Raw genomic sequence first — 22,373 nt, forward strand, 5'->3', positions numbered from 1 at the left:
GTTTGGCAGAGCGCATCTTTGTTTGAGACTCTGTCCTGCTATGTGACACCCCAATTAATCCTGGCGCATTTTGAAGACGTTGAGGCGCTGCTCCTGAAAGCTGTAAGTGGCCCATGACTCACTTCCATGTCGCTTTTAGGGGAAAAAAGAAGGAATTGACTAATATTGCATATTCTCTTTGGCAACATTTTTCTTTAGACAAGCCTGCCCAGAGACGTAAAATGTTGGTGTGCATTTTCCAGCTTACCACTGATTTTAACTTTTTAAAGAACACGTTTTAAATAGTTGTTCTTAACTGTTTCTCTTTTTTTAAAAAAAGATGATATTTATCGTCTTTATCCATTTTGTATATTAGTTGTTCTTCAATTTTTGTCCATGGAATATCTGTAAACAAATAAATCTTTCTATATGTACAATTCTTATTGTCTGTCTATATTCATTTACAAATACTGTTCAACAACGGTCATAATATGTTCTTAACCGTTTCTCACTGATCATTTTAACAGGGCAGCTGTATTCCAAAAAAGGGAAAATTCAGACACCAAAAAGTTGTTTTTTCAGTTTTGCCCAAAGTTGTTGTTGAGCTTTCTAAGGAAATTTGCCAAAACCTACACTTCCGTCATAGGTTGCCATATGTCCGGATTTCCCCAGACATTAGGTGATTTCCGCCGGGACACTATTTCCAACAGCCAAATCTTCGTTATGTCTGGATGTATGGCAACCCTAATTTTAATTCTTTCCATAAGCAGCTTTCAGGTTGGTTGGTTGGTTTTCCCAGTCCAGCAGTGCCTGCATTTCGTGAAATAAGTAAATAAAGACATCTTCTTCCGAGGCTGATCTCCTATTTGGGGACTTCCCTGGCTTTTGGCTTTTTTCTGGCCCACGTAGGACCAGCCTTTGGTGAAGACTTGACGTTTTCATCCCCCCAAAAGTTTTTGATTTGAGTTTCTACTGAAATGAGGCCGCATTTTAATGTTGCATTTTAATCTTGCTTTTAAGTTGTATTTTAATCAATTGTTTTTATACCTGGCGTTAGCCGCCCTGAGCCTGGTCTTGGCTGGGGAGGGCAGGGTATAAATAATTTTTTTTATTATTATTATTCCACTTTAAACACCCATCCTGCTCAGAACCTGTTCCCTCACCTGTCAGGTTTGGGCTCACGTCTCAGAAGGACGTCATTTTTCATTCCTGATGCTCCAGTTCCTGGTTGCAGCCCCGCCAGGGATAGAAAGGAATTCTGATACTTGGCAGCTTGCCTTGCGAAAGGCACAGACTTCTTGGCTTGAGAGCTACAGACCAGACTGGTTTTTCCTTCATCCACTTATCGCGGGCTGGTCGGCTGAGGCCCTCCCTCAGGGTGCCTGGGTGGAGGTGACTTGTCACTGCCACCCGCTCACGTAGGACAAGGCACTTGCTGCTGTCCGGGAGAGAGACACAAAAAACAGCCAGGTACGTTCTTCAGACATGGGGGTTTTTTGGAGGGGAGTCACATTTGGGAGTTGCCAACTTTTAAAGACCAGTCCTGCTCCTCTGCCTTTGTGATCTGCTTGATGCATAGAAGACTGGGAGAGTGAAGCTTTTACCCAAACTGCCTCCACTCTGGGAAAAGGTCTCACCTGCTTAATTCCTGCTGTTTAACATCATAGGGACACAGTGGCGCTGGGGGTTAAACCACAGAGCTTAGGACTTGCCGATCTGAAGGTCGGCGGTTCGAATCCCCGCGGCTCGGTCCCTGCTCCTGTCCACCTAGCAGTTCGAAAGCACGTCAAAGTGCAAGTAGATAAATAGGTACCGCTCCGGCGGGAAGGTAAACGGCGTTTCCGTGCACTGCTCTGGTTCGTCAGAAGCGGCTTAGTCCTGCTGGCCACATGCGAGATGAGCACCACAAGCCCAGAGTCGTCCGCGACTGGACCTAATGGTCAGGGGTCCCATAGGGTGACCATAGGATTCAGGAGGTTTTAGAAAGTTGGCAACCCTACCTAGGATCTGGGGTTCAGTTTAAGGCAGGCTGATGGAATGAATGGACTATTTCTCAAACTGATCCTGAAGTCAGAAATGAGAGAGGAAGGGGGAAGAAATTTCCGGAAGTGGATGAGTCTCAAACCATATTCCTCCTCAGTGAGACCTTAGGCAGGTGTCCCAGGGGATCTCTAGAGGGTTTGCAAGTGAGATAAATTAATGTGGTTTTTTATTATTATTATTTAAAATTTATTAACATATAAAATACATACATATACATTTATAGAATACACATACACAACACGCTACCTTATTTTCATAACATAAAACATACCTACATTATATAATACCTACCTATACTATGAAGGACACGGGTGGCGCTGTGGGTAAAAGCCTCAGCGCCTAGGGCTTGCCGATCGAAAGGTCGGCGGTTCGAATCCCCGCGGCGGGGTGCGCTCCCGTTGCTTGGTCCCAGCGCCTGCCAACCTAGCAGTTCGAAAGCACCCCCAGGTGCAAGTAGATAAATAGGGACCTCTTACTGGCGGGAAGGTAAACGGCGTTTCCGTGTGCGGCTCTGGCTCGCCAGAGCAGCGATGTCACGCTGGCCACGTGACCCAGAAGTGTCTCCGGACAGCGCTGGCCCCCGGCCTCTTGAGTGAGATGGGCGCACAACCCTAGAGTCTGTCAAGACTGGCCTGTACGGGCAGGGGAACCTTTACCTTTACCTATACTATATATATCAACACACCTACCCCACACAGACATCCACCAAGTGACTTGACTTCCAGCCGTTCTTGTTACGCTACTTTATTTTTCCAACTAGCTTAAACGCATTTCATTACTTCTGTAATCTCTTCTTCTATCTTGACTTTACTCTCCTTTCACTCTAATTGTATTCTGGATTCATTTAGTTTCTGTCAGAAATTCTACTTTTTCCACATAAATTTTGATGTATTCCTTAAAGATAGTCCGCTCCTTATTCACTTTTCGTATCGCTTATCCTCCCTGTTAGTTCGGCAATATGGAAGTATTCCATCATTTTAGATAACCAGTCTGTTTTAGGTGGGACGCTGCTGCTTTTCCAATTTTTGGCAATCGATGACCTTGCCGCTGTAGTTCCATACATAAATATTGGTCTGACTGTTCTTTTTATTTCCTCTGACATGATACCTAGGAGAAAGGATTCTACACATGTGGTGGGAGTGCAAAGAGATAGTGGGATTCTGGGAAGATATCTATAACGAACTGAAAAAGATGTTTAGATTTTCATTTGAAATTAATGTGGTTTGATTAACCACAAGGTAAATCTACCTTGACTCTTCTAACACTCAGCACAGTTGAGTGTCCATGACTCATTTTGTTTCAAGGGAGAAACACTGTTCTTTCTTTCTTTTATGTACATTTTTATTGATTTTTTAAACATATCAGTCCCAACAGTTATACAACATTTATTCTCATCTTATACAATATTTTAGATTTCCGTCAACACCACTGATGATTTTCCGTTCTTTATCACTTATTCTGCATTTCTTCATTTCTATATTACATTTAATTATCCTTAACTAATAATTCTCTTCATAGTCTTTCTTGCAGTATTTCAAATAATCCACCTTACAAAACTTCTTGCAGTCCTAACTAGCATAATCTGTTCATCACAATTACTTTTCAAATAATTCATATATTTACTCCAGTCTTCCATGAATTTCTGGTCCCGCAGGTTTTGAATCCTTCCTGTTAATTTATCTAGTTCTGCATAGTCCATCAACTTCATCCTCCGTTCTTCTTTCATCGGTAGTTCTTCTTGCTTCCATTTTTGTGCCAATAATATTCTTGCTGCTGTCATTGCATATAAAAACAACTTACAAGCCTGTCTATTAATATCATCTCCCACAATGCCAAGTAAAAATGCTTCTGGTTTCTTAATAAATGTATATTTCAACATCTTTTTCATCTCATTATATATCATTTCCCAGAAGTTTTTCACTTTTTTACATTCCCACCAGGTGGAAAAACACTTTTCTCCATGTATTGCGGCTAGTATCCTCCAGGAATTTTCCCCAGTCCTCTTTTAAAGCCATCCAACTTGGTGGCCATTATCAGCTCCAGTGGCAGAGAGTTCCGCAGTTTAACTCCGCACATTCAGCTTCACTAGTGTTATGACAGAGGTTTCTCAAGCTCAAACCTTAGTAAGTGTCCAGATTCCTCCGTCTCAGATACAGAGATCAGGTGGGATCTCTCTGTGCTGTGTAGCTTGCGATAACAGCCCCCCTGTCTGTTGTTTTCGAAAGCTCAGATTTGGCAGCTGCAGGCGCAGGATGTCGCTGGTGAATGGAGTCGAGAGACGATCCTTGGTCAATGAAATCCTCAGGCACCTGCCCCTTGCGGATAAGGTGAGCGCTTGGCTTGGCACTCGTCAAATCATGAAGATTTCGGAGTTTCTGGTGACCATTCCATCTCTGTCATATTTTGCTCTAGACAGCTGTTTGGGGCACTCTGGGGACGATCAGACCCCACCTGAACTTTGAGGTGGAAAAGGATGTCCAAACTCTCCTTGACGCCGTCAGTGGGAAAGGTAACAAATCACAGTTGTGGTGTTCGTGTGTTGTGTCCTTGCTGGTTTTTTCCTGTATATATGTATTTCGCACAGAACAGCCCTGTGAGGTAGGTTAACCTCAGAAGTAGCGATTTGACTGAAGGTCGCTCAATGAACTTTTTCTCTCAATGAGAAAGGAACTGAATGTGAGCCGCTGCCCTCTGTACAGTCTGACAGCGTCACATTCAGCTGAGTTTTAATCGATGCACGTCAGGACTCAAACCCGTAACCCCTGGCATCTTACGAATGGCACCACGTAGGAGACGCTGGCTCAAAAAGTGGGATGCAAACCGACAGATCCCCTTTGTATAAAGTGTGTGGTTATAGATACGTGTTTGATTCATAAATGTGACTTCTCCTGTTACAGAATTGAAAGGGGGGGTTATATATGTGAAGAACACATACAGAGAACCACGGTTTAGTGGTTAGCCTCTAAGTTTGCTATCCTTCGTGACAGGTGTTGAATATGTAACCGTCATTGACCTACTGACCAACAGGAGCAATGAACAGAGGCAGCAAATTGCTGAAGAGTTCCTGAATTTCACGAAACAGGTGAGGATGGGAAGGAGCAAACCCCTGTTAGATCTAGAGTTTTTTTTGGGGGGGAAGGGAATCCTATATTAGGCGGGTTTCAAACTGACCCTTCAAATGTCCATCTGAGTGCCAGCTTTCTATAAACTTTGGCTAGTTTGCCAGCTTTGGCCCATCTTGACTTTACCAGCCATCATCATCATCATCATCATCATTTATTTATTTATTTATTTATTTATTTATTTATTTATTTATTTATACCCCACCCATCTGGCTGGGCTTCCCCAGAATATTAAAAACACAATAAAACATCAAACATTCAAAACTTCCCTAATTAGGGCTGCCTTCAGATGTCTTCTAAAAGTCAGATAGTTGTTTATCTCCTTGACATCTGATGGGAGGGCGTTCCACAGGGCAGGCGCCACCACCAAGAAGGCCCTCTGCCTGGTTCCCTGTAACCTCACTTCTCGCAGGGAGGGAACCGTCAGAAAGCCCTCGGAGCTGGACCTCAGTGTCCGGGCAGAACAATGGGGGTGGAGACACTCCTTCAGGTATACTGGACTGAGGCCGTTTAGGGCTTTAAAGGTCAGCACCAACATTTTGAACTGTGCCTCGAAATGTACTGACCATAGTGTTGTTGTTGTTTAGTCGTTTATCGACTCTTCGTGACCCCCTGGACCAGAGCATGCCAGGCCCTCCTGTCTTCCACTGCCTCCTGCAGTTTGGTCAAACTCATGCTGGTAGCTTCGAGAACACTGTCCCACCACCTCGCCCTCTGTCGTCCCCTTCTCCTTGTGCCCTCCATCTTTCCCAACATCAGAGTCTTCTCCAGGGAGTCTTCTCTTCTCATGAGGTGGCCAAAGTCTTGGAGCCTCAGCTTCAGGATCTGTCCTTCCAGTGAGCACTCAGGGCTGGTTTCCTTCAGAATGGAGAGGTTTGATCTTCTTGCAGTCCATGGGACTCTCAAGAGTCTCCTCCAGCACCAGAATTCAAAAGCATCCATTCTTTGGCGATCAGCCTTCTTTATGGTCCAGCTCTCACTTCCATACATCACTACTGGGAAAACCAGAGCTTTAACTATATGGACCTTTGTTGGCAAGGTGATGTCTCTGCTTTTTAAGATGCTGTCTAGGTTTGTCATTGCTTTTCTCCCAAGAAGCAGGCGTCTTTTAATTTCGTGACTGCTGTCACACTGACCTCTCCTTTATGGATCACTGCCTTGCCGTGGCGAAGGGGCTTGAATAACTCAGAGAAGCTATGAGCCATGCCGTGCAGGGCCACCCAAGATGGACAGGTCATAGTGGAGAGTTTTGACCAAACGTGATCCACCTGGAGCAGGAACCGGCAAGCCACTCCAGTTTCCCTGCCAAGAAAACTCCATGGACAAAGACTGACCATAGTAGTTCATGCCTTTGTAACAGTCGGCTTAGACCACTGCAATGCACTTTGCCTGGTGCAGCCTTTGAAGACTGTTCAGAGACGGTTTTAATCCTCCTCCTAATGCATTTCTATTTCCCCTCCTCAGGACCTCCTGAAAACTCTGGAAGCAGCTTTTTCCGGGCACCTGGAGGGCGTGATCAAGGGTCTGCTGAAGCCGGCAGCTCAGTTTGATGCTCATGAAATCAACCTGGCCCTGAAGGTACAGCCATCGGTCCCCGTCTTGCTCAGTCAGGCCATTTGTGCACCTAGCCCTGCATTGCCCACACGGACTGGCAGCAGCTCCCCAGGCTTTCAAGGAAGGAGCATTTTGTAGTCCCACCTGGAGATGCCCAGGGAATGGGAAGATTGATGTTATGTACTCAAGTCTCACCCTGGGCCAGCAGGGGGATACTGTAGATAGCTATGCAAATGAAGGATCGAAAGTGACGTTCAGTGATTGGCTTGTTGTAGAAAATAGCAACAGTTACATTGTTCTGGATCTCTATTTAAGCAGGCTGACTGAGCTCCTCAGTTCAGTTCTGTTCCAGCTTACAAATAAATAGCTGCTTTGGAAGAATCGCTGTGTCATCGGATATGTTCGCCCACAACTTAACAATTGAACCGGGCGCCTTCTGCATACAAAGCAGGTGCTCTCTCACTGAGCTTCCTGTAAACAGAAAGTAAGATTCTAGTCCTCATTTTTAAAGGGCCAATTCAAATCAGGGGCTGCTTTCTATTTATAAGACCACTTGCCCATCTAATTCAGTGTTGTCTACACTGACTGGCAGCAGCTGTCCAGCAGGGAGATTCCAGATTTGAACCCAGGACCTTCGGCATGCAAGAAAGCAGGTGCTCCACGCATTGGACTATGGCTTTGCCGGGTCTTTTCCTCCTGGTCCTACGCGTCTGAGTTGAGATGCGGTTGCTAGGCAACCACAACCTCCTCCATCCCGCACCATCGAAGAGCAAGAGGAGAGGGCAAGCTTGCTTAACCTACCCAGGATTTTAATCTGGTTTTAGTCTCTTGCTGTTGTAAGTTTTGGGAAATCTTAAATAATTGTTGCTGATCTTTCTTAGGAGTGACTTTATTCATTAACTTTTTTTTTTTTGCAAACGGCTTTGAGGGTGTGTATTTTATTTTTAAAAAATCAATATTTGCATTTTATGAAATAAATTAAAAAAAATACTTAGCAGCTTGGAAGCTGACCGCATCGCCTCCTCCTCTCCGCCCTGCTGCTGTTCTTGAGCTCCCTCGCCTTTCCAAGTGTTGCCACACTTAAGCTGCTAAGGTTACTCAACAAACGCCCTTCCTCTTTCCAGGGCCTGGAGGCAGATACGCTTCTCGAAATCCTCTCCACCCGAACCAGCCAGCAACTTCGGGAGATCCTGGGTTGCTACAAGCATGGTAAAGTCAAGGAATGAAATTTAAAATGATACACTTTCTTCCCCCTGTCTTTTAAAAGACAGATAAGGGTGGAGGGTTGTGGGTGTACCTGGTTTGGAGAAATTGGAGAGTTATTCATGCTTTTTGAGAATCCCCAAATCAATAAGCCATGGGGGCCGGATCCAGCCCAATCGCCTTCTAAATCTGGCCTGTGGATGGTCTGGGAATCAGTGTGTTTTTCTCCTTCTTGAGGGAAGGAGCTTCTGGGATGCAAAGGATCTGCTACTGGGATGCCTCTTCCCTCACAAACCGCCCCCCCCCCCGAAAAGGGGAAATTGGTAGATTGCCAGCAGGCTGCGAAGTCTTTCTCAGTAGACCAGAAAGCCTTTCTTGACTCGGCTCGAACTGTAGGAGAGCTCTGAGCCTCGGTGTTCCACAGATGTAAAATGGGCCTGCATGCTCCTGCCACTGCTGCACCACGTTGCTTTTTCCTCCTCCCTCCCAATCGCTTTTCCTTTTGTGCCGTGCCTGTCTTATTCCTTCATGCTTCCAAGCTGACCTGGAAGGCTTTTCCAGCAGTGAGCAGCGGGTTAAAAAATGCTTTGAATGGATGAGTAAAAATATTAATTCTAGCCTTGTGTGAATTTCTCTCTCTCTCTCTCTCTCTCTCTCTCTCTCTCTCTCTCTCTCTGTTTTTCACCTAGAAATATGAGTGGTTGTGAATGAGAACCTAAAGCATGGGTAAGCAAACTAAGGCCTGGGGGCTGGATCTGGCCCAATCGCCTTCTCAATCCGGTCCGGCAATCTGTGTTTTTTCCCTTGAGTAGAATGTGTCCTTTTATTTAAAATGCATCTCTGGGTTATTTGTGGTGCCTGCCTGGTGTTTTTACATGAGTAGAATGTGTGCTTTTATTTAAAATGCATCTCTGGGTTATTTGTGGGGCATAGGAATCCGTTCATTTTTTCCTTCAAAATATAGTCCGGCCCCCCACAAGTTCTGAGGGACACTGGACTGGCCCCCTGCTGAAAAAGTTTGCTGACCCTTGCATTAAGCCGATAGGCTGCAGATTTCAGGACAGGGGGAAAGCAAGTCATCCTTTGCGCAATGCATCAATAACCTGCAGAACTCGCCGCCACAAGATGGCATCATGGACTTTTTTTTTTTTTTGGTAAAGCTGATTATTTAAAGAAGCACTTCATATTATTTTTATCTGATGTAAGCTGCCTTGGGTGTGCTTCTGTTTAAAGGTGGGGTGTTTGTTTGTTTGTTTGTTTGTTTGTTTGTTTGTTTGTTTGTTCGAGCATCCTTTTAGACCCCATCCTGTTAACATAAACAAGCCCCTCAAGTCCGCATATAAAAATGAGGTCATTAAAAAAATTAAAAAACCTGGCACAAGACAGAAAAGAGAGAGCTAGGTCCCACAGTTTTTGTTCCTGCTCAAAATCCTAATGGCGTTGCTTAACTCCTGAAAGTCTATCAGGTTTGGGTAAAACCATTTCTCTTTAATCCAAAATTGTTTCTTCCACTGTGCCTAGATTTCAGTTTGGACCTCGAGAAGGACATCGCTTCGAAAACCAGCGACTTCCTTCAGGGTCTCCTGGATGCCTTGATCAAGGTAAAAGTGGGGGAAAAGGACCATTCAGAGGCACTTAGGGCATTTGTGTCTTTGGGGTCAAATGAGGGGCCAAATAAGGATTCAGACATAGCAATAATTATAGTAATGAAATGCAGAATTGGAAATGATTTTAGAAAACCATTAGACGGGGTTGAAGGAAGTCTTAGGCTGTGATAGCCAAAGATCTGATTTGATGTTCGTGAGATGCTATGCTGGAAAATATGTGTAAAAAACACGTGCTGGCTTCTGTTATAGATGCAAATTTAGCCTGCTTTTCAGAGGGAAAGCCATTCTGTATGCAATATTTTTTCCAAAATCACCTAAAAAAAAAAATTAAAATAGAGGAGGAAGGGTTAGGAGACCTGTGATTCACTTCAGAAATATTTGGGGTTTCGGATTTCCCCCAACAAAGCCTTTAATTAATCAGGAAGCGTATTAAGGGGTTTTTTTGTATTTTAAAAATATTTTAATGTATTAAAGCATCAACCTGGTGACCTCCAGACGTTTTGGCCTATTATTATTATTATTATTATTATTATTATTATTATTATTTACATGCCCTTCACTGTAAGGTCCCAGGGTGGGTTCCAATATAAAAACACAATATTAAAAACAGTTTAAGACAACTTACCTCATGAGGCTGAGTCTGAAATATTCACAGAGGCCCAGGATGGGGAGATGGCCTTATAAGCAAAAATTATGTACCACTTAATAATAATGATGATAAAACTAAGCAATGATATAACTAGTATAAAGTATTCATTTAAAAATCAGCAACTGAGAAGTCATTTAAAAACAACAACAGTGGACCTAATCAAATTATCAAAATGCAATGACGGCAATCTGCATTGGGAAAGGCTGTTTTAGGAAAGGAATCTGCCTTCCAAGCAGAGGAGCAAATATATTCTCTAAACTTTAAAGCAACATGCCGTCATCACCTCTGTTTAGGTTCTAGGAAGCAGGCTCCAGGTTTCTGAGCTGCTGTTTTCACCCCATGCAGTTGAAACCAGTCAGCTTATCTGCATGCAATTAAAATGGCTCATTTAAAAGAAAAAGAAAAAAATCTGGTGAGAGCTCTGTTGGAAATATTTTAAGTGGGGCGCACGGTAGATTTCAGGCTTCTCACGCACCCAATCTGTAAAAACATTCTGGGAAAACAGCGGCTCTGAAAATAAAAGCGGGTAAGTGGCTAGTCCTCATTGTGTAGTTCCCCCCCCCAATACAATCTGCTTCTATTGAACATGTGAGTCCTGATGCTGCCGGCAATTACCTGCATCTTAGCAAGAGCGTGAGATTGGACACTAGATGTCTGAGCAGTTTTGCCTTTGCCTTCTGTTTTAGCAACAAACATCAGTTGGGAGACAACCCAATGGACATTTAAGAATAATAATAATAATAATAATAATTATTATTATTATTATTATTTTTTATTTATACCCCGCCCTTCCCAGTTCAGAAAACCGGGCTCAGGGCAGCTAACAACAAATTTAAAACACTTAATTGGACATTTAAGAATAATAATAATAATAATAATAATTATTATTATTATTATTATTTTTTATTTATACCCCGCCCTTCCCAGTTCAGAAAACCGGGCTCAGGGCAGCTAACAACAAATTTAAAACACTTAATTGATGCTACAAAAAAACCAGCATAAAATACAGTATAAAACGTGAATAACAATAAATTCAAAAATCCATTTAGGGGGGAAATCCATCCAATAAACATTAAATGATCACCAGGGCTAGCTGGCTAAATTAGTCCTGTTTGGGCCAACGAGGAGACCAGGGGAGAATTAGCTGTGGTATCCCAGAGCGGGTAATCTTCATAAAAAGGGAAGGAAGGGGAATAAAAGATCAGGCTAAGTTGAAATTGAAAGCCAGGCGGAATAGCTCTGTCTTATAGTCCCTGCGGAAGGAGGTTAAATCCTGCAGGGCCCTGGTCTCCTGGGACAGAGCATTCCACCAGGTCGGAGCCACCACTGAGAAGGCCCTGTTCCTGGTGGAGGATAATCTGACTTCCTTAGGGCCCGCTCCGATTGAGCGGTTAGGATCGGGTTTTCCCGGGTGAAAAGCGGAAGTGTGGTTTGAGCCTGAAACTGGCCGTTCTCTAGGCCCATTAAAATCGACAGAGCGGCTTAGAAACAGCTCGTTTAAGTTGTTTTGGTGGTGATGGGAGGAGTAAAGCATAGTTAATTTGGATCCAACTCAAGGACTGCCAGCCCACGGCCAACGTCATTGACGTCTGATTTTCTGCTTTCTCCCAGGGCAACCGTGAAAGGTACTCTGGGGTCATTGACTATGTCTTGATACGGCAAGATACTCAGGTGAGACGTCCAAGTCTGGAAATGAAGATTATTCAGACCCCATGATCTCTCTGATGCATGCAAGCCCTTTTGAGATCGTCTCTATCCCGTTGAAAATGAGATTACCCCATGGTTCATAAAGGCCAATTGGATCAGAATACACAACAAGGGTTTGGCCTGATCCTGTCTGTTATGTACTGGGTTGAATAGGATCCAAAATGCAGCATTCTGATTGGTCTGTGCATTCCTTGAGTGCGCTGCTGTACTCGGTGCACCTCCTCCCTGTCAGATCCTGAGTCGTCGGTGAGGTCTTTGTGGTGGACCCTCGGTTGGGACAGCTGGCTCGGCCATGCCTCTTGCGTCGACCTCTCGGCAGCTTCCGTTGCCAGGGCCTCCTCCAGAGCGACCTGGAACGTTAGGTCCTTCTTAGCGTAGAGGCGTCGTTGCAGCTTCTCATCCTTCAGGCCACTGACGAGGCGGTCACGAAGCATGTTCTCCAGCTCTGAGAAGTTGCAGAACCGGGCGGCTTGGCGGAGAGAGGTCACAAACCCAGTTATGGTTTCCCCAGGGGCTTGCCGCTTTGCGTAGAAGGAATTTCGACGAGCCACCACTGAGGGCTGCGGCGAAAAGTGCCCCTTCAGCTGTTCCATTATTGTTTTGTATGGAACAGTAGCGACGTCTTCAGGCGCAAGGAGAGCCCGGGCGATTTCAAACGTCTCCTCTCCGCAGACGCTGAAGAATATCGCCCTCTTCCTGGCGTCTTCTTCGTCGGTGACCCCTTTGGCTTCTAGGAGGAAGGTGAAACGGGAGGCGTACGCTTCCCAGTCTCCAGATGCTGGGTTGAATGGCGAGAAGCTGTTGTCGGTTGCCATTCTGAGTTCCTTGGGTCCCGGAGCTGAAGCCTGGATACACGGTGCGCGGCAGCGGTGCGGCAGGTGGCGGTGCTGCGGTGCTGTGTGTGGCAGTCAGCTCAGCGGGATCCCACCTTCGTCGCCAGTGAAATATACTCAGAGTCGCGAAGTGATTTCATGCTCTTTATTCAGCTCATAGTGGTTGAGGAGGAATGGAAGTTCCCCCAGAATATCTGCTTTATATACATTATTTACACAATGGGCCCCACGTGATTGGCTAATTCCAGGATTCTCCTGTAGGCCAATCAGGTTGCGGATTCACTTCCATCTGGAGTTGGATTGGGTGGCTCCTGCGGACCAATCAGACTGCTGCATTTTAGATCCTATTGTTCTAGGACCAATCAGACTGTTGCATTTTGGATCCTATTGTTCTAGGACCAATCAGACTGCTGCATTCTGAATCCTATTGTTCTAGGACCAATCAGACTGCTGCATTTTAGATCCTATTGTTCTAGGACCAATCAGACTGCTGCATTTTAGATCCTATTGTTTTAGGACCAATCAGACTGCTGCATTTTGGATCCTATTGTTCTAGGACCAATCAGACTGCTGCATTCTGAATCCTATTGTTCTAGGACCAATCAGACTGCTGCATTTTGGATCCTATTGTTCTAGGACCAATCAGACTGCTGCATTTTGGATCCTATTGTTCTAGGACCAATCAGACTGCTGCATTCTGAATCCTATTGTTCTAGGACCAATCAGACTGCTGCATTTTGGATCCTATTCAACTCAGTACATAACACTGCCGCTGAACTCTCCTCGTGTTTTCAAATAATGTGTTCCACCCCTGTTCCCTCCGTGTTTAATTTCTCATAAATTTCCCATCAAGTTGACTGAATGGCTTTAAGGAATTAGCTTCGCGTGCAGATTCGAGGTGCATTTGTGCATGCTATTATAGATGGCGAAGCAGTGATAAGGAATGCTTTTGCATAATCTAATGCTCTGTTCTGTATGTATGAGTGCAACTGTATGACATGATTTTAAAAATCGCAGCTCTACAACTGCCCCGATAAAAAGCTTTTCCTTGTCTCGCATTCCAGCTGTGTGAGGTTAAATGAATAATGAAGGAGTTGGGGGAAAACCGGCTGCACTGGATCAGAGATAATTAAGACCTAATAGGTTTGGGGGCTAAAGCTTCAGGGCTCCCCAGTTTCTATTAAGACTGGGTGTACTCCTTAAATGAGGCTCTGTTCTTACTCATGTTTACCGGTAATACTGAAAGTACCCCTCTCAGTTGTATCCCTACACATGTTGCATCCCTAATTTGAAAGTAGATCTAAATGCAGGGAAACCCCTGCTATAAATAAGTCAGAAATTAGATCGTTTTAACAAAGGGGGGGGGGAACCTCTATGGTAAATCTCTTTTTAAAATTCCCTGCTCTCTGGCGCCATCTGTTGCATGTTTATAGAGGATTCAAATCACTGTTTCTTTACTAATGTAGCTGAGTCCTCAGATATGGGAGGAACAGGCTCTGGTTATTCTGCGATTGGATGGCGCCGATTTCACTCTGCGCATGTTCTGGGGATTCCGTGAATTGCTTCTACACCCCATATTTTGTAAGCTCAAGGCCTGTTGGTTTAAATAGGTCATGCGGCGCTTCAAATAGGTCCCGGGCACTGGACTGAGTACTGATCCCTGAATTAAGTTGTTACGACAGAGAGGGCTGTTGCGACTTCAAAAAAGGCTGTTGTTTTTTCGACTGTGCAATTGTTTGGTTCAGTGGTGTGTCTCTGTGGGTTCTTCCAGGCCCTCGCGGGTCCCGGAGGTGGCGACCCGGGCAGGTTGGATGAGAGCGAGTGGATCAGGATCCTAACCGAACGGAGCCCCCAACATCTAAACAGAGGCAAGGTCTAGTTTGCAAAGCTTGCAAGTTGCTGTTTCTGGGGAAAGGAGTTGAGTTCAGTCATGCTGGCATTCTATGCAATGCACTAAAACGGCGTTCTCATGGGCCCCTGAGTCAGAGCCAATAGGTTTTTCAGGGCTCTTCCCTTCATAATAAATAATAATAATAATAATAATAATAATAATAATAATAATAATAATAGTTTTTTATCTATACTCCGCCCTTCCAGGGCGGCTAACAACAAATTTAAAACAAAATTGAGGCAACAAAAAACAGCATAAAATACAGTATAAAATGTGAATAACAATAAATTCAGAATTCAAAAATCAATTTCGGGGGAAAATCCATCTAATAAACATTAGATGATCACCAGGGCTAGCTGGCTAAATTAGTCCTATTTGGACCAGTGAGGAGACCAGGGGAGAATTAGCTGTGGGATCCCAGAGAGGGCAATCTTAATAAAAAGGGGAGGGGGAGGGAAGAAAGGGGAATAAAAGATCAGGCTAAGTTCAAATTGAAAGCCAGGCGGAATAGCTCTGTCTTACAGGCCCAACAGAAGAAGGTTAAATCCTGCAGGGCCCTGGTCTCCTGGGACAGAGCATTCCACCAGGTTGGAGCCATCACTGAGAAGGCCCTGTTCCTGGTGGAGAATAATCTGACTTCCTTAGGGCCCTCTAAATTATGATTATTCAGTGAATCTGCTTTCGAGGTGACCCCTTCAGAGTGTACAAGGCAGCTTCCAATGTTCCTAACATGTTTAGAAGCAGTCTGGCTTAATCCTTTCTTTCTCCCACAGTGTTCGTCTGGTACCACAAGAAGACTGGGCTCCAGGTGGAGGAAGCCATGAAGAAGTACTTAGAGGGGAAGGCCCTCGAGGCTGGCTTGACCCTGGGTAGGTAAGGGGGCGTGGGCTGGATGCGACCCCCCAGAGCCTTTCTCTCTGTCCTGCTTGGAGGGGGGCGGTGTATGGATGCAGAGATACCTTGGTCAGACCCCACATGGAATACTGTCATACCTCGGGTTATAGACGCTTCAGGTTGCGCGGTTTCGGGTTGCACACCGTGCCGAATCCGGAAGTACCGGAATGGGTTACTTCTGGGTTTCGGCGCATGTGCAGAAGTGCTAAATCGTGCTTTGCGCATGCGCAGAAGTGCCAAATTGCGACCTGCACAATCGCAGATGCAGCACTGCAGGTTGCGGACGCTGTGGGTTGTGAATGTGCCTCCCGCACGGATCACGTTCGCAACCTGAGCGTCCACTGTACTGTGTCCAGTTCTGGGCTCCCCAGTTTAAAGAGGATGTTGACAAGCTGGAAGGTGTGCGGAGGAGGGTGACCAAGATGATCAAGTGTCTGGAAACCAAGCCTGATGAGGAACGGTTTAAGGAGTTGGGTACCTTTAGCCTGGAAGAGAGGAGACTGAGAGCCACCTTCAAATATCTCAAGGGCTGTCACATGGAGGAGGGAGCAAGCTTGTTTTCTCCTGCTCCGGAGGGGAGGACTCGAACCCATGGCATCAAGTGACAAGGAAGGAGATTCTGACTAAACATCAGGAAGGACTTTCTGACAGTAAGAGCTATTTGGCAGTGGAACGGACTCCCTCAGGAGGTGGTGGACTCTCCTTCCTTGGAGATTTTAAAGCAGAGGTTGGATGGCCATCTGTCATGGATACTTTAGCTGAGATGCCTGCATTCCAGGGGGTTGGAATAGATGTCCCCCTGGGGTCCCTTACGACTCTACAATTCTGATTCTATGTACAGTGGTGCCCCGCAAGACGAATGCCTCGCAAGACGGAAAACCCGCTAGACGAAAGGGTTTTCCGTTTTGGAGGTGCTTCGCAAAACGAATTTCCTATGGGCTTGCTTCGCAAGACGAAAATGTCTTGCGAGTTCCTGCAGGGTTTCCCCCCCCTTTTTCCCAAGCCGCTAAGCCGCTTATCAGCTGATCCGCTAAGCCGCTTAACAGCTGATCCGCTAAGCCGCTTAACAGCTGATCCGCTAAGCCGCTTAACAGCTGATCCGCTAAGCCGCTTAACAGCTGATCCGCTAAGCCGCTTAACAGCTGATCCGCTAAGCCGCTTAACAGCTGATCCGCTAAGCCGCTTAACAGCTGATCCGCTAAGCCGCTAAGCCGCTTAACAGCTGATCTGCTAAGCCGCTTAACAGCTGATCCGCTAAGCCACTTAACAGCTGATCCGCTAAGCCGCTAAGCCGCTTATCAGCTGATCCGCTAAGCCGCTAATAGCGCTAAGCAGCTAAGCCGCTAATGGGCTTGCTTCGCAAGACGAAAAAACCGCAAGACGAAGAGACTCGCGGAACGGATTCTTTTCGTCTTGCGAGGCACCACTGTATGTGAATGGTATCTATTTGTGAGCAGGGCGTGTATGTCTATCTACTCTTGACTCTGGCCTCGTCTGCCGTAAAGGAGCGTGGAAATAAATAACACACCAAACATGCTCAGGGACGCTCTCTCCCTTGACGATTTCATGTTTTCTGTAGAGAGGTCTGGCCAGGAACAAGCAGGAACTGTGAGATTATAGTTAGTGGCTCAGAAACCTGGGTTTGGAGCAGCTCAGACAGAAATGCTCACGGGATGGGCAAGTCTCTCGCTGGTGGCCTAACCTACCTCACAGGATTGGTTGTGAGAATACAGTGGGGTGATTTCTCCCCCATAACCAACTGGGCATGACCCAGAGCGGTTTGGTTGAGGAGGAGGAATTCAACAGGTCAGGTTGCTCCAGCACAGAGCTGTAATGTTGTTGGAGGGCCTCGCCTGGTGAATTTCTACCTGTGATACAGTGGTTAAAAACACCCGAAAAGCTGGGGATTTTAGATTCTTCTTCTTCTTCTTCTTTGGCAATCACTCATAGCCAAGTAAGAGTGTCTTCCATAAACACAGTTTTAACAGTGAGTCTGTAAGTGACTGTGGAGGCCAATTCTGGATCCCCACGTCCTTCCACAGTGGGGACATTGGTTTCCGGGCGGGAGTTGATCCTGGTGTGGATTTGCCAAGCGTGCCTTCCTCTTAGCACGTTTCTCCCTTGCGTCCTGAGTTTGAGCGTCTTCAAAGCCCATGACACCTTTGGGAAAGGCTGTTCTCCAACTGGAGCACTCGCAGGCCAGTGTTTCCCAGTTGTCAGTGTTTATACTACATTTTTTTAGATTTGCCTTGAGACAGTCTTTAAACCTCTTTTTTGACCACCAGCATTACGCTTTCCATTTTTAAGTTCGGAATAGACCAGTTGCTTTGGAAGACGATCATCAGGCATCCGCACAACACGACCAGTCCAACGAAGTTGATGACAAAGAATCATTGCTTCGACACTGGTGATCTTTGCTTCTTCCAGTACACTGGCATTAGTTCGCCTGTCTTCCCAAGTGATGTGTAAAATTTGTCAGAGATACTGTTCATGGAATCTTTCAAGGAGTTGGAGATGGTGTTTATAAATGGTCGATGTTTTCACAAGCATACAGTATTGTTTTGGGTGTGCTTCAAATAACTGAAGATTTACTGAAGGTTTTCAGAGACGATATGAGAACATGTGGGTCATCTGATTGGTTTATTATTATTCTATTATTCTAAATCCACATTCTTTTTCAGTCTCTATCCTCAGAAACACCCCTCTCTATTTTGCCATAAAGCTCTACCAAGCGGTTAAGGTAAGGAGAATTAATCCACACTTATTTCTCTCTTTCGCTCTGTCTCACAAGTGTATCCTTCCCTTTCTCCAGGAATTTGGATAAAGTGTTTTGGACACCAAAACAGCTGCAGACAGGGCATGGCTTGACGCAAAACGACTGCTCTGCTGTTGCTTTTGGATTGCAAATGAGACATGCTTTATTGCACATGTGAACACCTTTAGAGTCACACTGTGTTTCCTTTTGTGCCCTAAATCGGCGGGGTGGCATAACGGAAGAACAATGTCATTTGTGTAATTAATTTCGCAAGTTATAATTTTGTTGCAGCGGATGGCGAGATGAAGAACGGAATGGGTGTCTGTGTGTAAGGCCTCCTTACACCCCAGTAAAGGAGCTGTTTGCCCTCCGCCACAGCCTTGCAAATAACCCCACCCAATTCACTAGCCTGTGAAAAAGAGCAATTCTATCCTGATGGCTGGGCCTGCCTCTCCCAGCTTTCTTAAACTGCGAGATTGCTATGACATCTACAATATATAGATATCCTAACCCTCACCTGTCTGCTCTTTAAAGGGTCCAGAAACCAGCCCGAGAACTCTGGCCCGCATCCTGATTTCCCGTAGCGAAACCGACCTGCTCAGCATCCGATCCGAGTTCAGGAAGCATTATGGGATTTCTCTCTACTCCTTCCTCCAGGTAAGGGCGCCAGGCTTTCTTTACTGCGGGTGGGGAGTGGGCAGAGATGGAGGGAGGAAGAGTAGGGGTCCAGGGTTGCTCCATCAGCATCGCAACTTTGGGTCCCTCCCCTCCTCAAACTTTTCCATCCCAGCCGGTCCCTGAAACGACGTGCAAACTCGGAACTTGAGTTTGCTGATTTCCTCCTCCCTCCTGATTCGTTTTCCTTTCGTGCTGTGTCTTTTTTCCTTAAGTGAGGTGTAAGAGGAGGGAGCCTTTTTTGGCTGAAAAGTGGGGGTGTCTTTAAATGAAATTAATCTGCTTGGCCATGATGGGATATTTAGTTAGCTAGACCTTCCGTCAAATTCTACCAGGATCCCGTTATGCAGAGATTTATTAACAGGGTTCTCTCGTCAGATATGCATATGTTCAGGTCAGCAGAGGGGAATAGAATATCTTCCCTTCTGGATATTGTTTAGTTGTTGAGTCGTGTCCGCCTCTTCGTGACCCCCTGGACCAGAGCACACCAGGCCCTCCTGTCTTCCACTGCCTCCCACAGTTTGGTCAAACTCATGCTGGTAGCTTCCAGAACACTGTCCCACCATCTCGTCCTCTGTCGCCCCCTTCTCCTTGTGCCCTCCATCTTTCCCAACATCAGGGTCTTTTCCAGGGAGTCTTCTCTTCTCATGAGGTGGCCAAAGTATTAGACCCTCACTTCAGGATCTGTCCTTCCAGTGAGCACTCAGGGCTGATTTCCTTCAGAATGGAGAGGTTGGATCTTCTTGCAGTCCATGGGACTCTCAAGAGTCTTCTCCAGCACCAGAATTCAAAAGCATCTATTCTTTAGCGATCAGCCTTCTTTATAGGCCAGCTCTCGCTTCCATACATCACTACTGGGAAAACCATAGCTTTATAAGTGCTTAATTCTGGGTGGGCTGTGCCCTTTACTCATTTAAGCAAAGCCTTCTAAAATCCTTTTTTTATCTTCCACCAGGCTGAAATGAATGGCAACTACCAGACCGCCTTGCTTGGTCTGTGCAGAGCAGAAGATCTGTAAGTTATGCCCTCTGCTGACGAGCCTCTGTGTGCAAAAGCAGTCTACCTCTGAATACCAGGCAAATGCTTACATCAGCCAACCACCTCTTCCTCCTGAAGGCCCTGGAGTCCGGCCAAAAGTCACCCTCAGAGGATCTCGATTCTCCATTTGCGCTAATTTCTTCTTGTTTCTCGGTTGGTTCTGGAAATATTCGGGGGGGGGGGAGGCTGGGAATGATTTAAGGAGAAAGAGCGAGATGCCGTATGTATTTCTTGCTGAGCCAATGCAAACTGTTTAATTTGGTTGCGAACATCCAGCCATTTCTGTGCTGGGGGGCAAAATGGAATTAATTGCTCACGAGTCGTGATGGTGAGTTGCTACCGCCAACATCAGAGACCGTTTCTCCACTGGACGCTGCTGGCTGCCTTTTCCTCTGGGCGATACGAACCAATCAGGGATCCTGTGCTGAATTTACATTCACAGAAGCTGGAATCTGGAACACCTGTGGCCCTTCAGATGTGGCTGGACTCTTATCACCTGTAGTCAGTGTTGGTGGAAGTTGTAGTCCCTCAATATTTGGGGAGGGGGCACAGGTCCCCCCCCACATCCATCCCAGCAGCGAAGGATAACCTATCAGCCTTTCTCAGGAACTACAACATCCCCATATCTGGAACCGTGTAGTTTAACATATACCGTATTTTTTGCTCCATAAGACGCACCAGACCATAAGACGCACCTAGTTTTTGGAGGAGGAAAAACAAGCAAAAAAATATTCTGAATCTCAGAAGGCAGCAAGAGGGATTGCTGCGCAGCGAAAGCAGCGATCCCTCTTGCTGTTCTGGCTTCTGGGATAGCTGCGCAGCCGCATTCACTCCATAAGACGCACACACATTTCCCCTTACTTTTTAGGAGGGAAAAAGTGAGTCTTATGGAGCAAAAAATACGGTATATTGCAGGTCTTTCTGTCTTGGTAAGCTCAGCTTTTCTCCACCACCTGACCTATTTAGCACCACCCTTTCTTTAAAAATGAAGTACGTGATAATAAAGTACCTCTGAGCATATAACGGAGTGTTTTTCCCCCTCTTGAGGCAGATGTAAATGGCTCTGGCACCTCCCTGTTTTACAAACTGAGTTGGGCTGCGCTCAGTCGATTCCTTTTATCGTTCAAAAACAGGCTGGGAAATTGCCTCGGTTAAGTCAGGCAGCAGATTGGGTGTTAAGAAGGGGGAAATTTGCAAAAAAACTGTGAGGGGCAGGAACTTCGAAGAGGCGTTCTTTCTTTTCCACCAGCCATGATGGGACAATACAGCAGTCTTAGAAGAGGCAGACCGCTTGCTTAATGCACTAAAAGGGAGCATGTTTTCATGTCTACCCTGAGAGGCAGACTAGGCTGAGAGGCAGTTTCATGGACGAGCAGGGATTCGAACCCGGACCTCCTAGACCAATTCTCTAACCACTGTACCATCCTGGCTCTCTACCCCACACTGGAGTTCCCGCTCCTCCATCCCTCAAAATTTTAGGGGCACATCACGGCTGCCCCAAATATTTTTGGTGTTTCTAGTTTAGGGAATTCAATTCCCACCCGGTGTTTTTACCATCCACCATTTTAATTTTTAAAACGACTCCAAGTCCTTCTCCAATTATACTCTTGGATTCCTGACGAGAGACCTGAAGACCCCAGATTGTCCCCATTCCTGCCCCCCCCCGAGGCAAAGGTGCAGATAAAAACAACATCAGCACTGGGCTGTGTAAGAATGTGGCTGCCAGACTGCTGACTGGGAGCGGCCACCAAGACCATATACTGTAACACCAGTCCTGAAAGACCTACATTGGCTCCCAGTACGTTTCCAAGCACAATTCAAAGTGTTGGTGCTGACCTTAAAAGCCCTAAATCAGACATAGCCAAACTCGGCCCTCCAGCAGTTTTGGGACTACAACTCCCATCATCCCTGACCACTGGTCCTGTTAGCTAGGGATGATGGGAGTTGTAGTCCCAAAACAGCTGGAAGGGCCGAGTTTGCCCATGCCTGCCCTAAACGGCCTCGGCCCACTATACCTGGTGTCCACCCCCATCATCCAGCCTGGACACTGAGGTCCAGCTCCGAGGGCCTTCTGGCAGTTCCCTCCCTGCGAGAAGTGAGATTACAGGGAACCAGGCAGAGGGCCTTCTCAGTGGTGGCGCCTGCCCTGTGGAACACCTTCCCATCAGATGTCAAGGAAATAAACAACTACCTGACTTTTAGAAGACATCTGAAGGCAGCCCCGTTTAGGGAAGTTTTGAATGCTTGATGTTTTATTGTTTTTAATATTCTGTTGGGAGCCTCCCAGAGTGGCTGGGAAACCCAGGCAGGTGGGTGGGGTATAAATAAATTATTATTATTATTATTATTATTATTATTATTATTATTATTACCTTAAAACACATCCTGCTCCTCTCAGGACTCCAGCTCCCATCAGCCCCAGC

At 45.9% G+C, this 22,373-nt stretch overlaps 1 protein-coding gene across 1 annotated transcript; it reads left to right on the forward strand.

The window, feature by feature from the left end:
- The first annotated feature begins 1,223 nt into the window (after window positions 1–1,223).
- On the forward strand, window positions 1,224–22,293 carry ANXA9 (annexin A9). The gene is made up of 13 exons (XM_053368794.1): window positions 1,224–1,449; window positions 4,248–4,349; window positions 4,435–4,531; window positions 5,010–5,104; window positions 6,609–6,722; window positions 7,823–7,907; window positions 9,423–9,502; window positions 11,769–11,828; window positions 14,469–14,565; window positions 15,362–15,457; window positions 18,164–18,222; window positions 18,772–18,894; window positions 19,868–22,293. Exons 2-13 carry the CDS (start codon window positions 4,275–4,277, stop codon window positions 19,928–19,930), a joined length of 1,044 nt encoding a protein of 347 aa, XP_053224769.1. The 5' UTR covers window positions 1,224–1,449; window positions 4,248–4,274; the 3' UTR covers window positions 19,931–22,293.
- The last annotated feature ends 80 nt before the right edge of the window (window positions 22,294–22,373 follow it).

Source organism: Podarcis raffonei, chromosome 16 (genome assembly GCF_027172205.1).
Source record: "Podarcis raffonei isolate rPodRaf1 chromosome 16, rPodRaf1.pri, whole genome shotgun sequence".
In the NCBI taxonomy this organism is placed as follows: Eukaryota; Metazoa; Chordata; class Lepidosauria; order Squamata; family Lacertidae; genus Podarcis; species Podarcis raffonei.

Excerpts from the sequence above, each read along its gene's own strand:
- ANXA9 (XM_053368794.1), top strand. The coding sequence starts at position 4,275 with ATGTCGCTGGTGAATGGAGTCGAGAGACGATCCTTGGTCAATGAAATC. Across the intron at positions 5,105-6,608 it reads TCCTGAATTTCACGAAACAG|GACCTCCTGAAAACTCTGGA; the intron begins GTGAGGATGGGA and ends TCCCCTCCTCAG. Across the intron at positions 18,895-19,867 it reads CTCTCTACTCCTTCCTCCAG|GCTGAAATGAATGGCAACTA; the intron begins GTAAGGGCGCCA and ends ATCTTCCACCAG.